General features: G+C 35.9%; 1 protein-coding gene and 2 long non-coding RNA genes across 3 annotated transcripts; all 3 read right to left on the bottom strand.

Annotated features, from left to right (window-relative positions):
* Positions 1–762: 762 nt before the first annotated feature.
* Positions 763–5275, bottom strand: LOC111717377 (uncharacterized). Its single transcript, XR_002768767.1, has 3 exons — positions 5093–5275; positions 1260–1356; positions 763–1095 (listed from the first exon to the last, which is right to left on the bottom strand). It is a non-coding gene; the product is annotated as an uncharacterized LOC111717377 (long non-coding RNA).
* A 908-nt stretch (positions 5276–6183) lies between these two features.
* On the bottom strand, positions 6184–8508 carry LOC111717379 (uncharacterized). Its single transcript, XR_002768768.1, has 3 exons — positions 7430–8508; positions 6667–6738; positions 6184–6366 (listed from the first exon to the last, which is right to left on the bottom strand). It is a non-coding gene; the product is annotated as an uncharacterized LOC111717379 (long non-coding RNA).
* Positions 8509–8683: 175 nt separating this feature from the next.
* On the bottom strand, positions 8684–10533 carry LOC111717378 (uncharacterized). The gene is made up of 2 exons (XM_023492876.1): positions 9952–10533; positions 8684–9803 (listed from the first exon to the last, which is right to left on the bottom strand). Exons 1-2 carry the CDS (start codon positions 10108–10110, stop codon positions 9330–9332), a joined length of 633 nt encoding a protein of 210 aa, XP_023348644.1. The 5' UTR covers positions 10111–10533; the 3' UTR covers positions 8684–9329.
* Positions 10534–12465: the final 1932 nt, after the last annotated feature.

Raw genomic sequence — 12465 nt, 5'->3', positions numbered from 1 at the left:
AAACCTATCCACCTACCATCAAGAATCACACCAAAATCCCTGAACTCAGCAGCCTCAAACCTCAATGATGCCGTACACCGTCTCAATTCATTCACAAACACTCTTCATGAAGCATCAGAACTTATCAAACCCTCCAAATCAGATTACATCATAACAACAACCAGAAAAGAAACCATAGCTAACGTACTGTCTGATTTGCATACAAGAAACCCAGAAAATCATCTCATCATTATCCTAATATCAAGCTTGTCCATGACCATTTTGCTGCTTGTATTAACTCCGACTATATTGATTATCATAACCAGAAGGGGTTTGCTCAACTTTGTAAGAAATTCTCAACCTAACCAACCTACCCACCTAACTAACCTTATGATGGAACGACAAAATTATCCAAGTCTGATTAACAATTATGTGAATTAAAGAAAACTATTTTTCTTCTTATAAAGAATTGAGTTTGGCCATGGGTTCGGTTTTCAAATCACTATATCTTTGCGATATGATGGTGACAAACTTCGATATTTGGAACTATTATTATTTAATCTAGAATAACTCATAGTTTGAAATGTCTGAGATCTCCACTGTTGAAGTGGGAAGATATAGGGATAAAAAAGAATCATCTGTATNGCTTTAAAATCCAGGTCACAGGGCAGACATGGTTTAGAAACTATAGAACATACATATTTGCAGGCAGTCCTAGGAACAGTCCGGAGACAGACACACCTCTCTGGAGTCCAAATCATCGGACCACGAACTTAGGCTCAATAAAATAAGACAATTTATTAAACATTTATTAATAGGCTCCGGCCTCGATATAACAGGAATAAGGCCTGCTATTAGTCCACCTAGGATTCACATCCTACCCATACTATTTAGGAATTTGCAGGCTTGACCCCCATGGCGATTCCAACTTTCTCCTAACTGGTGGTCCTAATCCCACTCATATCATCTGTCCGACCCAGGATTCGCATCCTAATCTTGTTTACTGCAGGATATTCACGGATTGCGAGTATAAGCCTCCATGGTGATTCCAAACTCTATTCTAACTGGTGGTCCATATCCCCCGCCCGACACCTGTCCAAATTCCAGAATCATCTCCTAAAATATCAATAATTAAATCTTTAACCATTTCAATAAATATTAAAGAAAAAGTCCTCTACCCGTTTATTTCTTTAATAAATGGTGGAGGCCGGATTGATTACCCGTACCTTCAACTCTACCTAAAACAATTAAAAAATCCCACTTTAGTTTTTATAACTTACCTCTTTCTAGAACTCTGTTGTTACAGCTACGCCTGTCGCCTTTGTGTCTCAGCAGATCAGTGTTCATATATCCTGTTGATAGTTTCTCTGTCCCGACCTAAAAAACTTCAAGGGTGAGCATTTTATATACAAATAACGTTTTTTTTGCGGCTAATATTTCTAGTATAAAATATAGTGTATGTATATCGCATAAACAAGGTTTGCACCGCAGAAATTATTTTCTGATAAATTGATATTTTGAAGCTAAATAATAAATTTTTCCCACCAACCCAGTACATTTTACGACCTTAGTTTTGTAAATTTGGCTCTTAAAAAACACTTTTGCTCCCTAATTACTGTGAAATATCAAGATGGAGACTAATTTTCCATTGGAATCTCAGAATAGACAGGTTAAGATTGAGAAACTAGCAAGGGAGCTGCCTCTGCTCCCTCGTTCGTTTCTCGACAAGATTAGTGATAAACTCATCACTATAATATCAGCAACTGAAGTCCAAGATCTTTATGAGGGTAGGATGGTTCCAGACACTTTGGCTCAGCCAGGAATCAACCATACTCTAGACCTTGAAAAAGTCTCCAGGATGGTCGAAACAGCCGCAGCTGAGCTAAAACTTGAGAGTCCTATTACATATGTAAAACCAGTATTTTCTCAGGGGGAGGGGGGTCTCTCGGGTAAAGACCTTGATATCCTTCGTGGACATAGAAAGGATGCCAGGGGTGTCGAATCATTGGAAAGTTCTTTAACTTACTTCAACGGTTTTCTAGGGGGGTTAAGAACCCCCATTTCTGAGTCGGAAGCTCTTAAAGCACTTTATATAGTCTTACCAGTCGACTGTCTCCTCACTATGGAACAGTTGACATTTAGGAAAGCTTCTTTAAAAGAAGTTTATAATAACTTGCAAACCATACACGGTAGTAGGAAAAGTCTTGATGAACTCCAAGTCCAAATTGAAATAGTTATGAAAAATGTTGAGAACTTGCCCCCAATAGAAGTACTAACAAAAATGAACCAAATTTTACTTAAATCGGCAAGTTCCCAGACTGACATGGATCAAACAGCTATCAGAGAAACACGCAGATATTTGAAGACTTTGGGGGGGGAAAATCTTTGGAATAGCGTACTGGCTCATTTCAATAATGCTCCAGGGCGACATTTCAGAGATCTTCTAAGAATCCTAAATGAATATTTTTCCGAAACCCTTAAAGAGATACACGATAAGAAAAAAATCAGAACCATTGTTGTAAATAACTCCGTGTCTAACGGACCAGGGATCGCCAGTGGTATATCAGACCTTGACGCTGTCCAAATTGCAATAAAAAGAATATTTGGTGTGCCAGACAAATCGGATATCAGTCAGGGTCTGTGTTTCACCTGTGGGAACCCGGGTCATTTAGCCAGGGATTGTAAACAAAAGAAACCAACTAATTTTCAATCTAGCCAAACCCGCCCCAGGGCTCCTATTCCTATAGATCCTTCTCTACCTTACACTGATCAATCCTGCTCTGTACACGTCCCAGCCTTCCATACTAATAGTAAGTGTAGAACTCAACAGGCCGTAGCTTGCAGTATACATGGTAATCATAGTCAAGCTTCATGCACTATGGTGGGGAGGTGGGGGGGAAATAATCCCCCAGGGGGTTATGGCGGGTCCAAGCAAGGGCACAGGCCCAACACCTTCAATCCTAACCCAACTGGTCCTCCCCCCAACTGGCCCAGGCAACCTGCGCCCGGGCCACCCATCCCACAACCCTCAGGCCAACCCCCCCCTTTCCCTAATCCCAACTTGAGGGGTCAAAACAGTCAAAATGTAAATCTCATTAGAGATTTGTTTAATCAAGTTTTGGATCAATTTAACCCATGAGATCCTTCCTCTGTATCCGTTGGCCAGATCCAGAGAGTTATAATTCCTAAACCTGAGTATCCAAACCTTGTTGATCCTATAAAATTTATATCCTTAAATAAATACCTTCAGAATGAAGAAACTGCAATTAAAAGTACACATAGAATTCGGAAGATTCATGCTATACAACGTATTTACCTAAAACAGAAAAAAAAGTGTAATAATAGTACGTAGCAAAAATGTACTCCAACCTATACGACGCCATTAAACCTAGCTATATATAGCTAAAAACAATACTTTTTACAACGATAAAAATACAACCAGATTTTTTATCGAACAGTATTTCTGTACGTAGCAAAAATGTACTAATTACGGCTTGAAAGATTGCTAGTAACAGTCAGTATATCCTGACTCCGACCTCAGAAATCTGCAGATTTACGGTCCACAACCTTCGAAAACCTTGACAGGTTTCACTGCGGGTTCAACAATTGGTAAAAATCTTTTTGAGCGCTGCTTAATTACAGATTCACACACCTCATAACATTGATTATATAACTATATTGGCTTTTACCTAGGGTGGAGGACATAAAATGTCTGTCGAGCCCCAACGGATAAAAAAAAGCACCATGGTAACAGGGCTACGCAAAAATAAAAAATTCTCAACTATAAAAATATTTGTATNACCATACACGGTAGTAGGAAAAGTCTTGACGAACTCCAAGTCCAAATTGAAATAGTTATGAAAAATGTTGAGAACTTGCCCCCAATAGAAGTACTAACAAAAATGAACCAAATTTTACTTAAATCGGCAAGTTCCCAGACTGACATGGATCAAACAGCTATCAGAGAAACACGCAGATATTTGAAGACTTTGGGGGGGGAAAATCTTTGGAATAGCGTACTGGCTCATTTCAATAATGCTCCAGGGCGACATTTCAGAGATCTTCTAAGAATCCTAAATGAATATTTTTCCGAAACCCTTAAAGAGATACACGATAAGAAAAAAATCAGAACCATTGTTGTAAATAACTCCGTGTCTAACGGACCAGGGATCGCCAGTGGTATATCAGACCTTGACGCTGTCCAAATTGCAATAAAAAGAATATTTGGTGTGCCAGACAAATCGGATATCAGTCAGGGTCTGTGTTTCACCTGTGGGAACCCGGGTCATTTAGCCAGGGATTGTAAACAAAAGAAACCAACTAATTTTCAATCTAGCCAAACCCGCCCCAGGGCTCCTATTCCTATAGATCCTTCTCTACCTTACACTGATCAATCCTGCTCTGTACACGTCCCAGCCTTCCATACTAATAGTAAGTGTAGAACTCAACAGGCCGTAGCTTGCAGTATACATGGTAATCATAGTCAAGCTTCATGCACTATGGTGGGGAGGTGGGGGGGAAATAATCCCCCAGGGGGTTATGGCGGGTCCAAGCAAGGGCACAGGCCCAACACCTTCAATCCTAACCCAACTGGTCCTCCCCCCAACTGGCCCAGGCAACCTGCGCCCGGGCCACCCATCCCACAACCCTCAGGCCAACCCCCCCCTTTCCCTAATCCCAACTTGAGGGGTCAAAACAGTCAAAATGTAAATCTCATTAGAGATTTGTTTAATCAAGTTTTGGATCAATTTAACCCATGAGATCCTTCCTCTGTATCCGTTGGCCAGATCCAGAGAGTTATAATTCCTAAACCTGAGTATCCAAACCTTGTTGATCCTAACATTACCATTAATCCCAAATCGATTTATCCTAAACCTAACCTTAACTCAGCTGACTTTAATTCTACTTGTAAAACTAATGAACCTAATGATATAAATACGAATAATAGTACTTTATATAAGGCAGCGAGCACTAGTAATCTACAAAATAAAATAAAGTATCTAAAAAAGAAATCTGACAATCTTAAAAAGACTATTAAAAGAATATCGCCAGATAATATAGAAATTAAAACCAAAGGTGATAGATCCCTTCTTAATATTTCTAGCAACTCTACCTGGAACGAGCCTGATCCTTCTATTACAGACCCACTGCTGGATAGTTCTGCCGTAGCTAGCATGTCGGATTCTCTTTCCGATCTCTCTGCAGTATCTTTTATTCCAGATCTAGACTTGTCTCTTCCCCAGGTCCCAGAGTGGAGTATAACTGAAAAAATGGAAAATTATTTCTCTTCTAAACAAAAAAGTAAAACCAGAAAAAAGTAGCTCCAATCAAAAAGAGTAAAACAGAATAAAATAAAAATACCAGAAATAAATATTATAAATGCAAACCTTGAACCTAAATACATAAGATCACACTCAAACCTCGAATCAATATTTTTTATCTTAAGCTTCTTTTTATTATCTTCAGTCATTACGACAGGAGTAACCTACTTTACTTTTATCCTATCCTTGACTATTCAAATCTTGTTAGGATTTTATGAACCGGCTTTCATTAATAGTTTAATCATTTCAATAGGCGCAGTTATTAATATAGGTATTGAACTATTAGAAAACCTCCCTAATCTACACTTCATCTACCCGTCTTGGGTACCCAAAGTAAGAAACAGACCTAAAAAGTTAATTCTCAATAAATTAGAATGTTTAAAAGAGTATATTTTTCCCAGATTCTATTTCAAACGTTCTCTTTTAAACAACTCATATTTAAGAAATGCAAACATAAATCTAATCGAGAAAAATTCTAGATTAAATAGATCTTTGCGCTTACATGTTTTTAGGAAATCTAAACGTATAACTTCGGAAATTTTACAAATAAAGAAAATAAGTCAAGTAAGAGAGGATGAAAACAGAATCCCATTTTCAATACTTAACTCTGTGCCTTTAACATACCCTGAGTTAGGAAATGAAAAAATTAGCCTAATCCTTGATACAGGAGCGCCAGTTTCTATTTTACCGCTTCATTTATTAACAACTTTTGAAAAATTGAACAAATTTGTTTGCACCAGATTCTTGCATAACAAACTTTTTGCAGGCCATGGAAATGCCACCTTAGATATTTTAAATTATGGGGTTGAGCTACCACTGATATTTACCCTGAAAACCGGGGNAAAAATATAGAGCCAGGGGACCCTTATTTGAGGAGTTAACGAAAGAACTGAAAGATATAATGGGAGATAATTTTGACCCCCATAACTACGGATCCAGAAATAAACTAGTGGAACTAATGAGTAAAATGAAGCAAACATATTCACCTCAAAATTCTGACCATGAATCACTACAGGATTCAGAAAACTTGTCTAAAGCAGATTCTGTAACCGCCCAGCCAGTAGACCTTAAAAAGAAGGATAGTGTTAGTTTGAAGGATGAGTTTTATTCAGAATCATCTGTATCCTTAGATAACGATCCGTCTTCAAAGAATATCCCAATTAATAATCATACAAATGTTAACGACAAACTAGATAAAATAAAACCTACTAATTCAATCATTAAATCTCTCAGAAACCTTCCCAGTAGAATTGCAAGAACAATCAGAAATAACAAAAAATAATTTAATTGAATAGATTTTACGATACTAACGATTTTGGGGATTAATCAGCTTCAACAAATAAAATTTATATCCTTAAATAAATACCTTCAGAATGAAGAAACTGCAATTAAAAGTACACCAAGAATTCGGAAGATTCATGCTATACAACGTATTTACCTAAAACAGAAAAAAAAAGTATAATAATAGTACGTAGCAAAAATGTACTCCAACCTATACGACGCCATTAAACCTAGCTATATATATAGATAAAAAACAGTACTTTTTACAACAATAAAAATACAACCAGATTTTTATTGAACAGTATCTCTGTACGTAGCAAAAATGTACTAATTACAGCTTGAAAGATAGCTAGTTACAACAGTCAGTATATCCTGACTCCGACCTCAGAAATCTGCAGATTTACGGTCCACAACCTTCGAAAACCTTGACAGGTTTCACTGCGGGTTCAACAATTGGTAAAAATCTTTTTGAGCGCTGCTTAATTACAGATTCACACACCTCATAACATTGATTATATAACTATATTGGCTTTTACCTAGGGTGGAGGACATAAAATGTCTGTCGAGCCCCAACGGATAAAAAAAAGCACCATGGTAACAGGGCTACGCAAAAATAAAAAATTCTCAACTATAAAAATATTTGTATAATTTGTTTGTATGTAAAACCCGTATTCTCTTATACTATCAGATTTTTCCTGTATATATAAAATCAGCTGCTCGCTGCAAACTTATTATCGTACTCATATGTATATAATATAACATGTATTCTTTTATACTCAACACTATAAACTGTAAAAAGGAACCTAACTTATACAAAGTGCTTAATTATATCTATAAAATGAAATTACCTTTTATTCACGATTCTTAAATTTTTAACTGAATTGCGTTTTAATGAATACTGAGAGAGTGTACACTTTCTAAAAAACTCCCCAACATAAGCCTTCTGAATCCCGACTTTTCCAGCCCACTAACATTACAAAGTAGTCTAAAAAGTTGATTTACAAATGTAGAATAAAAAACTATATTAGAAATAATTTAATGAATTAAAAATTTTCTAATACACGACATGGTATCCCTAAAAGACAATCGCCCGGACAGCCAGAAGAGCATTGTAGATGATCTGTATGCCTAAAACACAAATATTTCTTTTTTTTTTAAGATTTTAAATGATGTAATCTTTTGAATTAACTTATTCATATATATCTTCCTACACCTCTTATAAAGACAATTTGAGTATCCTCCATACTGGCAATGGCCGACTTCAGGCGCGTGATTTCGTCGTCGCTGTTGCAGTAGTGGTCCATATCCCTTATGACTTTGTCGGAATCTAGGCGTTCTATTACTAAGGAAATAGAATTGTACTCCAGACCTGCAAGTACGAAAACACCCTTAGACTTTACTTGTTAGTCCTTCCGCGCCAAAACAATCTCCTAGTACCTCGATTTCCAGAGTCTAACAATATGAAAAGTATATTTTTCTTAACAAAGAACAACATAAAACTTCACACATAGTGTACCATAGCGGTAAGGCGCTCCAAGCCCAACTCTTACACGATTTTAAAATATTTGTTACTATTTTTTAAACTTACTGAACTTCATTTTTTAGGACTGCAATTTCACTAAGACGAACAGCGTCGATAGCATCTTGACCAGCCTCACCCTTGCTATGAGACAAAAAATTAATATATAAATTCTTTTAGGTATACTTAAAACGAAATAATGTTCCGACCGAATTACCTCACAAGATATTTATTTATCTTGACAGTATTTGATGCAAGGGGTGTCGCACTCATAGCAGCTTCAATTGAAGATTGATACCGTTCACTTAGATTTCTAGGTATGGGGACGTTGTAAGACATACTTTAAACAACTGAGCTATTAACGACGAAAATAGACAGCCCAGGGTTTGAAAATCAAGAAAAGTTGGTCTAAATCTGCCCATACCTAGAAAAACGATAATTAAATGAGTTTTTTCCTTATCGAAATCTTTAAATCTTTTCCAAAAACAAAAGATGTTAATTTAAATCTTTCGTTATATGTTTTGGTTAACCCTAACGTTGACANGCGTGCAAATTTTATATTAGGCTTATACAATTTTTTAAAATGAAATACAACCTAAATTTGTATGAAGAATAAAGGAAATAAACATCAAATCTCTAAACTCTTAAACTAAAAATAGAAGAAGCCTAACTAAAGTTCATGGCGCTTCGCGCCATTCTTCTCATTGCGATAATTTTCCTCTTCGTAATAACAAATACAAACAAATAATATTCACAGATTTTGCAAAATATTTCAAAAAATTTGAAAAAATTTAATGAAAATGGAAATATTTTATCAAATCCAAACTCTTGAGTTTTCAATCTTTTATCAACCTTTCCCGAGTCCTGACCGTTTTACAATCATAACATCATACAGGCAAGACGGTTAACAAACAAACAGTAAGAACATGAAGAAACATGTTATATATGTGACGTCATTAAATTAGAATGTCACCACACACACTTCTGCTCAAGATTATACACCTTCCCACTTTACACATATATATAGACGGTGTCGCGTTAAATACTGTCCGACATATAGAAACATAAAACTTTGTTTCTATCCACTTAGAACACACCAGAATTTTTCTATTTCCGACATATATATATAAATTATCAAAGCCAATCATATCATTTTGGTTATATTTTATTTTGGTTATGGCTCAATGGAAAATATAAAAAAACGTGATAGTAGGACAATTTCTTCATTGTTAATACAATCGTTTGAAACTGTCATTTGATGCTTTGGCAGATCTTAGGGTCCGCTCGGAGGTGGTGTTGGCAGTAGCTTTCAAACCAATGACAATACCATTCACATCCTGACGATTGGGTTCATCATCCCAACCGGAGCTCAACCTACGAGCAGTCTGCAGACGAGTTCGAAGGACAGGCCCTCCGGCAATGGACGATTTTTCACTGTCTGGACCAAATGGATATTCGTCTACTCGACCAGATACTCTAACCGTTGGTGATGACGGTCCAGCAACTGCTGAAGATCCAGTCCCTGCAGTCTCTCGTTTTCTTGATCCAATGTTTACAGTCCTCAAAGCCAGGTCAGGATTAGCTCTTCCAAGACTCCGGCGGCGTTGACAGTATCTCACCATCTTTTTGCTAATCCAAAGTCCAACGAACACCAATATCCAACTGAGAAAGGATATCCCCCACAGGGTAAACCCAAGAACAGGCTAAATAAAAAAATAAAAAATCGTAAATGCAATTAATCCAGTATCAGTTTTATTTCTAAAAAAAATTTGTATCAATCTTTAAACACAAAAATTTCTGCATGAATTTTCTTTTCTTTTATTTTTGAATAAAATAATAATTTATACACACCATCCAGCCATGTACTTGACTCGAGACGAGATCGGTCACAAACTGGGTATTGTCGATGTCCCCCTCTGCAACCTCTACATCTGTATCAGGAAGGACCGGTGGGACCGGCGCAGAAAAGACAGGTGGAACTGGGACATCATTAAAATCTGCTGGGTCCATTTAGATATCTGAAAATTATCACTTTTTTATACCAATCCATTATTTTCTTTCATCCATGGTTCAGAAACTGATTTCATCAATGCTATAAACATTTATCTTTTAAAATCTCCAAAAACCCAAAATTTAAAAAGTTATTAAATTAAGCATTACAATATATAAACTGTAAGCTTGTCAGTACATGCTGTTAGCAGAAGTAATGTATTACTGGTATGACTTAACCTCGAAAATCCTCTTATTCGACCTTTCTTCAAGAATAAAAAATATATAAAAAATGGAAGTTACATATTACAACTTAAAATCATTTTTCTCAATAGCTCTTTGATAATAAGTCTTATAATTAAACAGTACAAAAAAATATATACCATATTTTGATCTAACGTGTAAATTTACTTGTTTTACGTGAATGCAGTTTTTAAGAGAAAACATTTTTCAAAAAAAACATTTACCTGATATGTATAAAACATTTTCTATATTTTTAGAAAATCACAACCTTATGGTTCATCATTTCGCTCCGAATTTTTATTTTTATTTTCCAATTTTTTTCATCTATTTTATCTCCTGTTAAAAGCATAAATCTTTAATTGACTCTTCAAAAACATTAAAAAAAAAAAAAAATTAAAAACTTGGATATAAATGATAACCATCTATTAACATAAACAAAATTCAAAGATACAATAAACATTATCCTATTCTATATCATCTATGTTATATTGATAACACATACTAACGTATAATTGTGTAAATTGCATAAGTGTGTATATGTATGTGTTCGCGCGTGTATATAGGTATAAAATACAAGCATGTATGTATACTGTATGATGCACACAGATTTATAAATATATATGATTTAAAATTTAAAGCAGAAACATATAACTGAAATTTATGATAAAAAATTTTTAATTTAGGTTTAACTCAATCATGGCGACTACTAAATTGTGCTGTATCACGTGGAACCAATAATTAAAAATGTCGGTGTTAAGACCACCTGGGTTTATAAAACCGGATAAAGTTCTCCACCCTTCCTTATTGCGTAGTTATTCAATCATTTATATTTAATCATTTATTGACAAGGTTTACGTAAAAAAGCATAACTAGACCATTTTAACGAATCTTCAATAAAACACGAATTACTCTCAAAGGGGGGACTTAATTTTTAAAACCTCCCTTGAATACATCTATTCAGTTTGCCACTACATAGCAAAAACCTTGCTTTCAACAAATAAAAATAAATTATATCACCTAATACCTTATGACCTTAAATAACCTTGATTTTTTTTAGTAGAGGTGAGGACACAAAACACACACTTATTAACCTTATTAAACAAACATTTAGGACTCGAGAATGCTTTTATGGTTCCTTCTCCTACAGGGGGTAGAAAGCCAAGAGCCAAACAACAACTATTTCCCCATGGACAACAACATACCTAGAATTACCGAAGCCACCACCTTCTTCTTCCCCCCTCAGAGGCTCTGCAAGATCACAATCAACGAGGATGTCATCCTCGCCAGCTTCAACGCCTACATCTCTACACTGACCGAAATGGAAAAAATAGAATTCTACCAAGAAGAGAACGGATTTTTAAAAATTGACGACAACAAGATACTTTACAATATCCCCAACCAAGACACAAGCACATGCAGCACTTGCACAGATGTTGTAAAGCTGTACAGCACGAACTCAGTCGAAATATACTCCAAACTCAGACTTTACTTTGGTAAAGTAGGGGGTTCCGCCACAGTAAAAATAAAAACCTCTACAGACAACAAACCCATAGGAGAAGATGGAAAGCCAATCTTGGCATACGGAAAATACGATCCAGAATTTCCATACGTCATTTTTTCAGCCGACACTTTACGATACGCCAATAATACACACAAACCAGAATCCTGCCTCTGCATGAAAACCAGAGAAAAACTTTCAGGAAACCTTCTTAGAATCAAGGAACAGCTAAACCTACACCACAGAGCTCTAACAGCGAAGCAACCTACCCTGAAAAATCTAATAGTAAAAATGGTTATAAGAATCACAAACACAACAATATACTTTCAAGAATCTGGCGAAGCAGTCTTAGACCAGACACCAGAAACCCATCAGGATTGTTTCAAAATTAAAATTGAACCAAATTTTAACCTGAAACCTATCCACCTACCATCAAGAATCACACCAAAATCCCTGAACTCAGCAGCCTCAAACCTCAATGATGCCGTACACCGTCTCAATTTTTAGTGCATTCTACACGCCAATGTGCATCTTTATTTGGGCGCTAAAGTTATTTGCCGCTTTTAGTTTTGATGATATGAAAAAAAGAAAAAATATTTTTGGGCAAAACGGCTTTTTTTCAGCCAATTATTAAG

Source organism: Eurytemora carolleeae, unplaced genomic scaffold (assembly GCF_000591075.1).
Source record: "Eurytemora carolleeae unplaced genomic scaffold, Eaff_2.0 scaffold2552, whole genome shotgun sequence".
Lineage (NCBI taxonomy): Eukaryota > Metazoa > Arthropoda > Copepoda > Calanoida > Temoridae > Eurytemora > Eurytemora carolleeae.
The sequence above is the reverse complement of the archived record's forward strand: the minus strand, read 5'-3'. Positions and strand labels throughout refer to the sequence as shown.